Source organism: Cyphomyrmex costatus, unplaced genomic scaffold, assembly GCF_001594065.2.
Source record: "Cyphomyrmex costatus isolate MS0001 unplaced genomic scaffold, Ccosl1.0 scaffold253, whole genome shotgun sequence".
Taxonomy (NCBI): Eukaryota; Metazoa; Arthropoda; class Insecta; order Hymenoptera; family Formicidae; genus Cyphomyrmex; species Cyphomyrmex costatus.
The window spans coordinates 68,601-83,602 of NW_017276618.1; the positions used below are offsets into that span (position 1 = coordinate 68,601).

Genomic DNA, 15,002 nt, shown 5'->3' on the forward strand with positions numbered 1-15,002 from the left:
TTTCTACAATTTATTGCATACTTGCTCCAATTCTTACTGTTATAAACAAAATTTACTGCGTTTTATTATACTAGTTATATTTAGAATGGACTACATTTTCACATTATTTGTGTGTGTGTGAAAGAGAAGAGAGAGAACTCTCATTAATCAAGAATCCTTATATTATACGGAAGGTTTTTGTTTGAGCGAATAAGGAATCTCACAATGCGTAATAAACTACTTATATTTTATGTTTCACACATAATGCGATGTTTCTATTTTTGTCAGTGTCTTCCAATATGTGGAAATTTGTGAATTTTACAAATTTTACAATTAATATATTTTATTCTAATAACTGATATTTTATGTAATTTTTTAAAAATTTATTTAACGTTGACAATGACTCGATCGGAATCGAAACATATGTATGTTTCTTTGTTTATATTATTACACGTCATTAAATTTAACAAATTCATTAGACTTACAGTCCTTTTTGTGTTGTTATTAATTATATATTTATATGAACAATTGTTTTTTTAATGCACAACTTTACAACTTTATATTTTAGTACGTTAAATTATATGTAAAAATCATAATTAATAATTTTGGTATACTTGTAAAATACATTAAATGAAAATTAACTTGAGATACGAACTTGGAACCCGTCGTGTATAATAAAGGTCTGGAAAATTGTCATTAACAATGAGTTAAATTACGCATTTGAGCCTTTTACGGGTATTATTTTCAATTATACCAGAAGGTTTGCGGGTTATCGCCGTGTCTTTCTTCATTCTTAATGCCGACGTTTCGTGAACCATACCGTTCACTTCATTATATCAGGGCGAGGATACAGTATCAGTGCATCCCCCGCCCTGGGGATGAAGTAAACGGCATGGTTCGCGAAACGTCGACATTAAAGAATGAAGAGAGAGACACACATACACCCGGCGATAACCAGCAAACCATCTGGTATAAATGAGAGTTAAATTTTTGCATGTGAGATTAATGCAACTCAAATTTTATTTAATATATGTATATTGTACACAGCGATCATGTACCTATTGCGAATAATGAAGGCAATAATCAGAAAGTTTGCTTTTTTTAGATGAACTTAGATATCTCTTTCTTATGCACAGTTCATCTCTTTTCCTTTTTTCTTTCCAAAGTTAGATTATATGTAATTACGAAGGCATGCATCAAGTCTGTTCTTTTTTCAGCTAAACTTTTTGCGCAATTTATTATCTTTTTTCTTTTTCTTTCCGATACGTGCAAGAGTTCAGCTGAAAAAACAGACCTAGAATTAACAATGTAAATGTGCAGAGTCTTGTAGTACAAAAAACTTGGAAAAAATCGCAAAAAATTATCTGAGAATTGCAAATTTGAGTTTAAGGCAGGCATTCAAGCTCAATGTTCAATAAACGTCTGATCGATTATTTTTCATTAGAAATGCGAGTGTGGTTTTCCTTAAGATACATGTATGTACATAAAACCATGTTTTCATTGCACAAAAAAAAACGGAAAAGACTTATTATTCAAACAACCCGCAGTTTTTCCAAATAATATCCAAGTATTTGCCTTCATAAAAACGGGCAGAGCTGCAGGCATGTATTTAAAATACTTTTATTTGAAAACGATAATTGTAAGACAATTGTATCGTGTATTTTGTATTTCAACGGCGTACATGAAAATATTTTGCATTTTATATTCTATGGAAGTATATAAAAGTATTTTATATTTTGTACTTCACAGCATTAATAATGAAAGATTGAAAGTATTTTGTATTTTGTATTTTAAATACTGAGATATTGAAGATTGTTATTTAAATTACGAAGTACATAAAGCTTTCAATCTTTCAATTTTAAATACAATAAAATACGTAATACTTTCATGTACATATCGCTGAAATATAAAATATAAAATCTATTTTTATTGCGAAAACTGTGTTTTAAATCAAAGTATTTTACATCAAATACATGCCTACCCCGTTTTAAATGGGAGTGTATCGCAACCGTCGATATATCGCAAAAACGATCAAAGAAATCGTGTGAAGTCTACAGAAGGAGGCCGCGAGTTTTGCGGCACGAAGTGTGTCAAAGAGAGAATCATCATCTTTTCTCATCGGCCGCCCCACCATATATCGTTTTCGCTCAGACAGCGAACCTTTTGCTCGACCACGTGGACGTGGATACCGCTATTTTTTCCGTCATGGCGAGATATCCCATCCGCAGTCAGTGGGAATGGTGGGAATACTGGTTTAGCCCCTGATAGTGCGGCTTGAGCCCTGACATTGCGTGCGTGCGTACGCGCGCGCGCGCGCGCGCGGAAGCGTCGCCGATAGCATATAGCCTAGCTCCTAATTCCGAGCGGAGCATCGATCGCGCTTTCGCAACGCAGCCACAGTAGAACGCCGGCAGTCATCAAGGTGGTGCGAGGCAGTAAACCTGACTGTAATCGTTGTTCTCTTCCGGAGAATGTAACCTTGATATTTTCGACTTCTAACCAATCTGATCCGCTCCAGCATCGCGCTCGTCGACCTTGTCCTTCGTTTCTTTCATTCCGTGATTACTGCTGTATACATTTTAAATGTGTGATTAAACGCGATTGTCGCCGCTATCGAACACTTAAACGTCGGACGCACGTTTGTTGACGTTTCATTTGCCGAGACGAGGGTACAGCTGTCGCATCCTCGGCGAAGGAGCGGAGTTCGTTTTATTCGTCGCCGGATGATCGAGGGACCCGGAAGAAGAGTCAATTGCTGGTAGAGGTCGAGTTCAGGTGAGAAAGTGAGAAAGTATCGTGGCACGATCGCTTCGCGCATTCAAGTATGAAACTCGGAGAAAGCTGTATCGCGAAATTCTATGCGATCTCATGGATCTGCCCGATCACAATTAATGACACTATACATAGTAATTAATTGCTATAATACAAAAGTGATAATGCGGAAATTTTAGTTGGAGGGTTTTATTCAAAAATTAATGTATTAGGTTCTCTTCTAGAAAATTAATACTAAAAGTCAATGGTAATGGTAACACAATTAACTATATACTTATTAAGTAGTGCAAACTATTTACCTACTTTATAGTTTCAATGTCCGTTCGATTATCCGTCTGAAAAATTTCTCAAAATCAGCTTTTGCCCGTTTCTACCAATGTAGATTAATCTCGATTTAACTTACTTAATTTTCTTTTAATTCTAAAAATTAAAAAAGATAAAAAGTTAAACTTAATTTTAATTGATTAATTTTAACGAAAATTAACTAATGCATATTAACTTTAATCTCGGTTTAATTTAATCTTTATCGTTTTCTAATTTTAAAACTAAAAAAAGAATGAGTTAATTAAATCTTGATTTAAACCAAAATTAATCAATGTAAATTAATTTTAAAATTAAATCAAGATTTAATTTAACTCATTCTTTTTTTAGTTTTAAAATTAGAAAACGATAAAGATTAAATTAAACCGAGATTAAAGTTAATCTATATGGATTAATTTTGTTTAACTTACTCTTTATTTGTTTCTAGTTCTAAAAATTAGAAAATGGATAAAAAGTTAATTAAATCAAGGTTAATCTATATTGAAATAGACATTAACTGTTTCTATTCCATTTTCAGTGATATTCAAGAATCTCATGTCCTTGTATATGAGACAAATCAGTAGACCATCAAAGTCAATAAGATTTTCAGAACAGAGCAAACCAAACGGCTTAACTTCTGCAAATTCTATTTTTTTTACTATATTATATTTTATTATATCTATTGCAACGGTTTATTTTAAATATTAAAAGTATTGTTGTTCAGGGTGCTTTTAGTATTTAAAGTGAATAATTGATCATTATCTTTATTACAAACTTGAGAGAATATAAGAGGCAAAATTTTTTTTCCTTTTAAAATACACGTTATCTAAAATTACATGTTAAATTATCAGTGCACATGATAAGAAATTAAGAAATTTACAATGCGACAATGGTAGGACTTTGCTCCGCATGCAAAACTTCGATTTTTCTATGACTCGACGATCGACGAATACTGATTGAATTGCCAATACGATGAATAAATATTGTATGTTAATGTTTGCATTGCGCGTATGGAAACAAACCATTGTACCTTTTACGTTTTATGCTTATCATTCTGTATTTCAGAGGCACTTGTGCGTCTATATACATATATGATAAGTACGTATGTGAAACAGCGTGCACTTAAAAAAAAAAGTAGAAATAAAAGGAAAAGAAGTGTTAAATACTCGTTTTGAAGAAACGTTTATCGAAGGACAATAATTGGTCATGCGAGATTGATGTATTTTTCCACAAATAAGAATTATGGAATATATCAATTATATAAGATCTTATCTCTATCGCCTGACAGGAAATATATTACGTAAGATAATGAAATCTAAGCTGAAAAATAATCAAAGATTAATGCGGCTCCAACTAATTTAAGATAATATGTAATATAATATATATAGATGAACGTTATAGAAACAACATTTTTCAAGGTTAATCAACATATAAATGCGAACGATGGCGAATGAAGTTAATTTAATGTAATGGTTGATACGGCTCTGATATGACACGAGGTCATAAGAGTCGAACCCGCATGACTGGCAGACTCGATATCGCCATAATAATCACGCCAAGCGACAGTTTGTTAAATTCAAATTTAGCTTGTTAATATTCAATGATGTTTTTTTATATAATTTACCTTGAAAATCAGACTGTTAGATTTCGCGTATTGCATCCGCTTGCTCATCCCCGATTAAATTAAGCAAATATAATATAAATAATCCACACAAGGTTGCATTCCAAAATTCGACTCTGTCAACCTATGAGTATCATTTTATCCTTGTTCACCAAATGTTGAACAAAGATAAAAAAAATACTCGAAGTTGACAAAGTCGAGTTTTGGAACACACCCATCACAGATTGTTCTTTTTCTTTCCAGCAGTATTGTGCAGTAACATGTATTGCAAATGTTGTATAGTAATATTACTACTGCCGCTATATAGAAAGATTTTTTATACATCTTGTTATTTTAATTTTACAGAAAGTTTCTTAACTTACCAATTATCAATCTTTCATAACCAATGTCGTATTTTTTCTGCAATAATCTTATAAATTAATCCATTAACGAGAATGAATCGAAGTCTGAAGAGGACTCAATTAGAGAGTCGAAACTGGTTACTAAAGTTAAATTAGTTTTAAGTCAAATAACTTTGTAAATTACTTATTTATCGTAATGTATTTAGTTTTATTTTACAAGTAAATTTGTTATTAGTTTTATTTTAATTTATTTTGACTCTTACTTTGCCCTTATATTATAATTGATTTATTAGAAAGATTGAATCAACTATATGACACATATATATGATATTGCTTACATTTTAGAATGGCGCTAATCTGGTGGGAGAAGATATTTTTGCTGATAATAGCGCTCATCAGTTTGAAGATCCTTGTAAGAATCGGAATTCTGGCGTGGAAGAAACTAATTGCCCCGAGTCTCGGATTTGGAATAAATTTGCGAACACAAGGGAAATGGGCGGTGGTAACTGGTGCGACAGATGGCCTTGGGAAGGCATTTGCTAAGGCACTTGCCGAACAAGGTATTGATATTGTCTTGGTCTCACGATCTTTGTCCAAGTTGAAGGACGTAGCTACTGAGATTGAGCAGAAATATTGCGTGGAAACTCGTGTCGTGGAAGCTGATTTAACCGAAGGCCAGGTAGTTTACGCGGAAATTGGCAAAGCAACGCAAGACTTGGAGGTAACAAATTTAATGTGATTCATTGTAAATTGTGAACAAATTGATAGAAATATTTCACAGAGGCATTACATAAACAAAGAGCAGATCGCTTTTCCTTGAAAAAAAAAAGATATGCAAAAGAAACGAAACAAATTAATTTAAGCTTTAATGAACAAATCATTAAATAAAAAATCTTTTATAGCTAACACATTAGTTATTAACGTGTATAAAAAAAAATTTCCTTCTTAAAATTTAAAAGATATTTTTTTCGTAATGATAGGGATAAAGTGAAAGAAAATAATAGAAGATGTTTTCCAATAGATCGGTGTTCTTGTCAACAATGCTGGCGCAAGCTATGACCATCCTGAAATGTTTACGAATGTGTCGGAGGAAGTTCTCGCTAGAATACTGCAATTGAACGTGGCCGGAGTAACCGGAGTCGCGAGAGCGATTCTGCCTGGCATGATGGAGCGAGGGAAAGGAGTACTCATCAACGTGAGTTCGACGGCCGCGACCATACCCAGCCCGTATCTGTCCGTTTATGCTGCCAGTAAAGCGTATATCGACAAACTCAGCGCTGATTTGGCGACGGAAGCTGCGCCGAGAGGCGTCACCGTTCAGTGCATTCTACCCGGCCCAGTTGCCACGAAAATGTCTAAAATCAAGTAAGAATCTCTTGATTAACGAACTCGCACGGTTCCAAACTCGAGAAGCTGTGAAATAATCTTAGTTCTACGCTACTCAACAAAACTAAAGCATCACTTGTTCCACCCTGCAAAAATAGGCAAACTTCGAGGTAGAATAACTTTGTTAAAAATCATCGAGATGTTTGAAAAAGCATTTTAAAGCTTGAAATCTTTACTTTTTAGACCGGTACTTCAAAAAACGATCTTACTAATAAATATTAGAATCTTTTTACAACCGTATAATTGATAAACAAAATAACAAGAATAAAGAAAGAAGCACGAAACAAGCCAAATAACGGTCAAAGCTGGATCACAATGCTTATTATTATAATTATATGTGAATTTTATATACCGCGTATGTACTTAGTTCCCCCAATCGCGTGCCGAAATTTTTTCAGACTTACAACGCAACTCTAAACAACTACCGCAGTAATATCACTTTAGTTAAATTTGAGAAGTTCTACGACGCGAACTAAAAATTATGTACAAATGCGGTTTACAGTTTTCGAGAGACAAAATCTTTACCTTTAATTTACTTTTTTCCGATCTTTGTACGATTTTTTTCACCGAGTTATTCAACGTTGAAGCAAAAGAGGTAATTTTACTACGTAGAACTTCTCAAATTTCGTAAAAAATTTTGACGCATCTTCGTTTATGTTTATGTGACTTCATGAAATATCAGTAAGATTGTTTTTTGAAGTACCAATCTGAAAAGTAAAGATTTCAAACTTTAAAATACTTTTTTTAAACATCTCGATACGATGGTTTTTGACGAAGTTATTTTATCTTGAAATTTGCCTATTTTTGCAGGGTGGAACAGATGATGCTTTATTTAAAAAAAACAACATGATGATATTAAAATACGGTATTAAACAAGCAACAAAATAAAAGATGACAATATCTATCAAATTATTCCATAAATTTAAAAATGAGAAACGTTTCGACTTTTACATAAGTACTTTTCAATCTCATTGATATATATAATATACATAATAATATAAATTGTAACATTAAAACGAAATAATATGGTTAAATCAGTCAAATTATTGTCCATCAAGTCAGAAGTAAAAATTATATTATTGTGTATATTATATCAATGATATTGAAAAGGACTTATGTACAAGTCGAAACGCTTCTCATTTTTAAATTTATAAAATAATTTGATAGATATTGTCATCTTTTATTTTGTTGTTTGTTTAATACCGTATTTTAATACCATCATTTGTTGTTCTTTTTAAATGTAACAAGCGTTATCTTTGTATTTATATGCTTTAATTTTGTTGAGTAGTGTATTTTATTTTTCAATAATCATAAAATTTTAAATTTTTCTGATGTCATCGTCGCTTCACATATTTCTTTTCCGTAGGAAACCGACATGGATGGCACCTACCCCGGAGACGTTCGTCAAAGCGTCGCTAAGAACAGTCGGCATTGAATCGCGCACGACCGGATATCCACCACATTCCTTGATCATCGGCTTCATAAACGCGCTGTGTTATACGTGCGAGACGGGCGCGGTGTGGTTAGTGGCGAAAACAATGCTCAACTTGAGGGGACGAGCCCTTCGGAAAAAGATGAAACCCACCACAGTAGTGCGGGAAACTCCGGAAGAGGACACTTTCTAGTTGACTCGCGTGTTTTGTAATGTCGTTTTCTCGTTGATAGATCTAGCACCAGTGGCACATATAAAAACGTTACAGTGAAGCAGTAAGCGACTCGGTCAATCACGATCGAGGACGTGTAGGACATTAATGTAAGCAGCAGCAAATAAAAAAATGTTGATTTGCTTGCTGCTTACATTATGTTTTTTTTACGTGCCGTTTTCAGCATAATGCGGCGTACTATTCCTGTTAGAGTCGTCCACAAATTGTTTTTTGTTACTGTTTCGCACTTAGATCTTCTTATCTAAATATCTCTTTACATTTGAATCTATTTATATCTGTTTTTCAACAATTTCTTTTCAAAAATAGACGATTTTTACAGTTTTTCTAATGCCTATAAGGCGAATTCATAACCAAGAAGACAAGATTTTGCGAAGACAATGTTCCTCAATGACATAAATCATATTAAAAATACGTGCATAATTGTTATTTCATTTTAATTGTAAAAAAATATTCTCTAAAACAGTCATTTGTTTATAATATCAATTTATTTAAACAAGACGATTTTTTATTACATGAGCATCCTCCTTCCTGTGAAGGAATACGCTTTAGCATTTCTCTCATGACGGAACGGGGGAAGGGGAGGAGAGGATAGTGTCCCTTTCTGAATCTAAGAAGGATGTTATTAACGTACTAAACTTAAAAAATATAACAATAATCAGTAATTCCACTACAATACTTTACTGATGAGTCCAGTAGTGAAAGTCGGGACGAAATTACGTGATATTCTTCGCAATACATTACAATAAATTACACAGGTCTACATGGTTTCTTTTTTTTTTATACGAGATTGGTTTCCGATGTATTTTTGTACGCTGAAAACGATTGTGGGGTCCAAAAGTGCCCATCACGTCATGATTTTGAGAAAAGTGAGGATTAAAACCGCGAAAAACGTATTTTTGGGTGTTTTGATCCCTATTTTTCTCAAAAACCAGATGTGCTAGAGACTTCTACCTATACTCAAATTAAAGCTTGAATCTTACACTACAAGAACCATATATGCAAATTAAAAAAAAATAAATTATTTTGTATAAAATGGGGTTAAACCTCTACGGCCCTGTTATTACGATCGAAAACTAGGCCGTAGAGGTTTAACTTAATTTAAAGTTTAACCCCATTTTATACAAAATAGTTTTTTTTATTGGCATATATGTTTCTTGTGGTATAAAAGTCAAGCTTTAATTTCAGTAAAGGTTGAAGTCTCTAGCTCATCTGGTTTCTGAGAAAAATAGGGATCAAAACACCCAAAAACACGATTTTTGCGGTTTTGACCCCCATATTTCTCAAAATCGTGACGTGATAGGCACTTTTGGACCCCAGAATCATGTTCAGAGCACAAAAATACGTAAAAAACCAGTCTCACATAAAAAAAAAAAAAAAAGTGAATTTTGTAGACCTGTGTTATCAGAGAAAATTTAGATTTTTAATTGTAATTTGACTTTTACTTCGCCCTTTTTAATGTTATTGATTATTGTTATATAAAAGAGTCCTTGAATTTTTCAATTGATTTGTTTAAAAAATATGTATAATACTTGACGGGAGATGCATCCTTAATACAATGATAATGAAATAAAAAGGATAAAAAGTAGCGACCTATTGAAATATTTTTCGCTATTTTGATTGAAAACTATAACGTTAATTCTCTTTCGATAAGGATAAAATTAATAGTCTACTATAAGTGGAAGAAAGGAACGCTCATATTTTATACAAGATTAATTAATAATAATGAAATCATTGCTTTAAACTTCTTACAGACTATGCTTATAGTCTTGAAGAGAACACCTCGATATATTTTGTACCTACATACATATTTACAGTGATTGCAAATAAAAATACTTACACATAACCGTTAGATTTTTAATTAAGATAACGCGTGAAATTTTGCAGAAAGTGTGATTCGAGTACACAAAACTTCGTCGTATAGTGGCAATGTGGCGCTCTTGCATGTTGCAATATTGCAAGAAACATTACAGGAGATACGGAAAGATATTCAAAAACTTTCAACAAGATTACGGCAAGAATCGTCGAATCGAAGTTCTGATCAATACCTCTCTCCTGAATCTTTTCTATTAAAAATTTCCCTAATCTCTTAAATAATTTTCATAAATCTATTGTGCCAGATTTCTCCTAAATCTTATAACTTTTTACAATAATTAATAAACCGTCGACCGAATAACATAACAAAGCAGTCAAGCGTTTAAGATATATATTTTTATTGAGTTCTTTGTTTCAGAAAACTCAATCGTTAATGTAACAGATAGCAAATAAAACGAACTGTCGACTGTAAACTTTGCACTTGGAACTCACATTGTCCTTTTTGAAGTTTTTTTTGTACTCATCATATAATTGCCTGTGTGCAATAATGGCACGTCCTATGACTTTTGGCTCCACTTGCAGCGTTAATTTTTGTCGCACTTTTTGCATCCTGTTTGACCAATTGTTTACTTTCTTTTTCTTTCGCTCTCATCTGACTCGGAACTTACGTTGTAGAGTAGACAACAAGCATAGAGAAACACGGGTAAGTAAAATGGATATATTTGAAATTCGCCGAAAAATAGACCGCGATATATCGCTCTGTTTGAATGATTGCGCTAGAAAGGCGATTCATTTTTGCTTCTAATTTATTTCAAGTAATAACACTGGTTTTTTTTATCAAGTCTTTGTAAATCTATAATGTAGAGTTTTTAATTTTAATCTCAGTTTAATTTATTCTTCATCCTAAAAATTAGGGAAAGGTATAAAAAGTCAACTGAACTATAATTAAAATTAAACTACATTTTGAATAGAAGCAGGCATTAGAAAAAAATGGCGAATAATTTTAATCTCGATTTAACTTATCCTTTATCCTAAGAATTATAAATAAAAGATATGAAGATGAGTCAATTTAATTGCAATTATATAATATTAAACTACATTTTGGTAGAAACAGGCATTACAAAAAGATGAGTATAAATAAGTTAAACCGAGATTAAAGTTAATATCTACATCGATAGCAATTAATAGGCTTAAATTGTGCTATAATAGGAATCTTTAATTTTTAAAATTAGAAAAAGATAAAAATAAGTTACATCGAGATTATAACTAATTCAACCAAATTCCGATTAATTAGGTGATTCAACAGCAAAATTTCTAATTCTACAATTAAACAACGAAAAAATTAATTTTATCTGTTAACGAAATAGATATTGAATTAAATTTGATTAAGGAATTAATTGATACGTTAAAACTTAATTATCTCATCATCGATTACAATTAAACTAATGAAGGTTTATTCATCCTTGACCTTGACTAAAAGAAAAAGAAATTCTGTTCGAACGATTCATCCACCTATCTCTCTCTCTCTCTGGGTCCTTTCCATTTGATGACACAAGTCGACACAAGTGTCATTCTATCTTTCTTGACATTTAGAGATTGACAAAGATAGAACGACACTTGTGTCATCAAATGGAAAAAGCACCCTCTCTCTCTCTCTCTACCATCTATCCATTTTTGTCTCACATGCGCAAATCGAATCGCGCTGCTCGCGCATGCTCTCCACGCATCAAAGCAATATGGCCGTCTGCACCCGCACGTTTTGTGATTAAATACTCGTGGATCACAGCACAATACGAAACGGAAAGTCGCGTGGAAAGTCAAAGGATCCAGATCGAATTCAACCGTGTCGTAGGCGGATACTTGGTGGAAAGTCGGTCGAGTGGGCACGAGGCGAAACGAGGGAGAAAGCGGCGCGCGTCAAGTTCGTACGTCTCTTCGGCGCGCCTAACCTCTTGAAGTAGGCGGCAAAAGTGTCAGTGTCACGTCCCGTCTCGGCTACCACCTCGGCTGGTCGAGCAGCTCGTCACGCGTCATCGACGAGGAGGAGAGATCGCGTCCACGTAACCTGCCGTTCGTCCCCGTGTCTGCGTGTGTCTCGTTCCGCCGCGCCGTTAACCGATGTCCGCTGGCATGTTCCGCACGACGACAGCGAGGCCGTTCAACCTGCGTTACATCCTCGCGTTCAACAAACCCTACGCGCTTTATCGGAGGGAAAATAAACTGAAATAGTGTTTACCACAGGCTGGACACGTGCGCGCGCGAATGCGAATCGCGCTAGTTTAAGTTTTGTTTTTATAAATATATATATAGAGTAGCCTAGGTCGAATTGTATGTATATATTGCACGCGCTGCTGCGTCACTCGTTTTAATCCTGTTGTCGCGATCGCTGGATATTGTAAACCGACACGTAGGCATATATTTATGTATATTTGTACATACTTCGTCGAGCTATACTCTCCAGCCTTCGCGTTGTCCTATTATCTCAGTAACGATGCGCTTTATCAGCATTGAGAAGCTCAGCGAGACACAGAATGACGCCGCACGTATCAGGAACATATGTATCCTGGCACACGTGGATCATGGAAAGACTACTCTGGCTGATTCTCTCGTTGCGAGCAACGGCATCATATCCAACAAGCTGGCTGGGAAACTTAGGTACCTGGATAGTAGACCGGACGAACAGATGCGTGGGATCACGATGAAATCTAGCTCCATAACGCTGTATCATGTACACAACGGGACGGACCATGTGATAAATTTGATCGATTCACCAGGACACGTGGACTTCTCCTCTGAAGTTTCAACAGCAGTCAGACTGTCGGATGGAGCTGTCATTCTAGTTGACGTGGTGGAAGGTGTGTGTCCCCAGACGCGTAGCGCCTTGTCTATAGCCTACGTCGAGGGTTTGAAACCTATTTTAGTACTTAATAAGGTTGACCGATTGATCACGGAGATGCAGTTGACGCCATTAGATGCTTACGTACGTTTGACACAAGTCTTGGAACAAGTGAATGCCATCATGGGGGAGTTGTTCGCGAGCGACGTGATGGAACGTGAAGAACGCGAGGAGATGGTCGCGTCTACGTGGGACAAGGTGAACGAAAGGGATCTGGCCGATTGGCAATCCGTATTGGAGGAGATAGATGACTCAAATTTATACTTCTCTCCGGACCAAGGCAACGTTCTTTTTACCAGTGCAATCGATGGCTGGGGATTCGGTATCAAGGAATTCGCTAGAATTTATTCGAACAAATTAGGATTTAGCGAAAAGGTCTTGCGCAAAACGCTGTGGGGGGATTTTTATATAAATAACAAAACGAAGAGGATCATGAAGGGGGCCCAGGAGAAGGCTAAGAAGCCACTTTTCGTTCAGCTGATCTTGGATAACGTCTGGGTGCTGTACGAGACGATAGTGATACGAAAAGATAAAGATAAATTGCCAACTATAGCCGAAAAGTTAAATATTAAGTTGACAACGCGCGACTTGAGGCATACAGATCCGAAGGCACAGCTGCAAGCCGTTTGCTCGCAGTGGCTTCCTCTGGCGCAAAATTGTCTCGATATGGTATGCGAGAAGGTTCCAGCACCGCATAATTTAACTGACGAGAAAATCGAACGATTGATAAGTGGAAACAACGACTTCTCCGCTCTGCCTCTTGAAACGCAGCAACTGAAGAGAGCATTCTTATCGTGCAATCCATCGTTCGAGGCACCGACTATCGTATTCGTATCGAAAATGTTTCCAGTGGAGAAGGATATGCTGCCCGAAAACAGACCGAAGTCACTAACATCGGAAGAATTGGCACAGAGAAGAGAAATTGTTCGACAGAAGCATGCAGAGCGACTGGAGCGAAAGATATGTATTACCATTGAAAATCATCAAGATAACGAGGAAGATACGATAGTCCCCAATAACATAAATCACGAGAATGTCGTCGAGGATAAATTAACGGACGGTGCATTAGTAGCCTTCGCCAGAGTATATTCGGGAACTATAAAGACTGGAGATGAGGTATTCGTTTTAGGACCGAAACATAATCCCACTATTGCTTTGGAACGCGAGAAAACGGGCGAGAAGGTGGATCCGTCCCACGTGCTGAAGGATTTAAGGCCTGGCAGACATATTACGAAGGTGACTGTAAATAAATTGTACATTCTTATGGGAAGAGAGCTCGAGGCCGTAAATAACGTGCCGGCGGGTAATGTTTTCGGAATTGGTGGCCTAGAGGAGCACGTTTTGAAGACCGCGACTCTTTCGACGACAATCGCCTGCCCTTCTTTCACAGAGCTAACTTCTCTCGCAGTTCCTATATTGAGAGTAGCCCTGGAGCCGAAACATCCCAACGACTTGCCAAAGCTCATCAACGGTCTGAAATTGTTGAACCAAGCGGATGCCTGCGCCATCGTTCACATACAAGAGACTGGTGAGATCGTCCTGAGCACCGCAGGTGAAGTTCATCTGGAGAGATGCCTGGAGGATCTCAAGTTGAGATACGCCAAGATCGATATTAACGTGTCCGATCCAATCGTGCCATTTCGCGAAACCATAGTGCCACCTCCGAAACTCGACATGGTGAACGAGGCGATCGAGAAGAAGGTGGCGGAAGTCAACCTTGAAGTGTGGACGTCAAACCGGCAGTGTCGTCTTGAAATAGACACGAGACCTCTTCCGGAAAACATAACAAAATTACTAGAGAAAAATGCAAATCTGATAAAATTATTGGACAGTTACTGCGACAGATATACAGAGGAGAATGGGGAACACAAGGATGCCGGCGAGAATCAACTAAACGAGAGATCCATGTCTGATAAGAAGCAGAAGGAAGCAAAGGTATTCAAGAACGAATTGGAAGCAGCTTTTCTCGAAACGGGATGGAAGGATAATGTACTGGATAAAATATGGTCGTTTGGTCCACGAAAATGTGGGCCCAATATCTTGTTAAACGAAACTGATTACAAACAGAAGAAATTTTGGGAGCAGCAAAACACGAATGTCGATTCCCGAGCAGCGTGAGTATTCCAAATAATATTGATACGAAAACTTTTTATTGCATATATCTCGTTTGAAAGCAACGTTCAATAAACATAATTTATTAAACTTATCGCAATGATAGATGTTATAACATA

At 35.7% G+C, this 15,002-nt stretch overlaps 2 protein-coding genes across 2 annotated transcripts in view; both read left to right on the forward strand.

Annotated features, from left to right (window-relative positions):
- The first annotated feature begins 2,504 nt into the window (after positions 1 to 2,504).
- On the forward strand, positions 2,505 to 8,728 carry LOC108774396 (hydroxysteroid 17-beta dehydrogenase 12 spidey). Its single transcript, XM_018540490.1, has 4 exons — positions 2,505 to 2,754; positions 5,359 to 5,734; positions 6,035 to 6,378; positions 7,766 to 8,728. The coding sequence occupies exons 2-4, from the start codon at positions 5,360 to 5,362 to the stop codon at positions 8,022 to 8,024; spliced, it is 978 nt and encodes a 325-aa protein (XP_018395992.1). The 5' UTR covers positions 2,505 to 2,754; position 5,359; the 3' UTR covers positions 8,025 to 8,728.
- A 3,638-nt stretch (positions 8,729 to 12,366) lies between these two features.
- The window catches only part of LOC108774399 (elongation factor-like GTPase 1), a 48,661-nt gene continuing 46,025 nt past the window's right edge, over positions 12,367 to 15,002 (forward strand). The window contains exon 1 of the mRNA XM_018540494.1: positions 12,367 to 14,885. Coding sequence (XP_018395996.1) covers positions 12,367 to 14,885 — 2,519 coding nt within the window. The remainder of the gene's footprint in view (positions 14,886 to 15,002) is intronic.

Bases quoted from the DNA above. Each gene is read 5' to 3' on its own strand.
- LOC108774396 (XM_018540490.1), top strand. From the start codon at position 5,360: ATGGCGCTAATCTGGTGGGAGAAGATATTTTTGCTGATAATAGCGCTC. The intron at 5,735-6,034 runs GTAACAAATTTA...GTTTTCCAATAG, and splicing joins AAGCAACGCAAGACTTGGAG to ATCGGTGTTCTTGTCAACAA. The intron at 6,379-7,765 runs GTAAGAATCTCT...TCTTTTCCGTAG, and splicing joins ACGAAAATGTCTAAAATCAA to GAAACCGACATGGATGGCAC.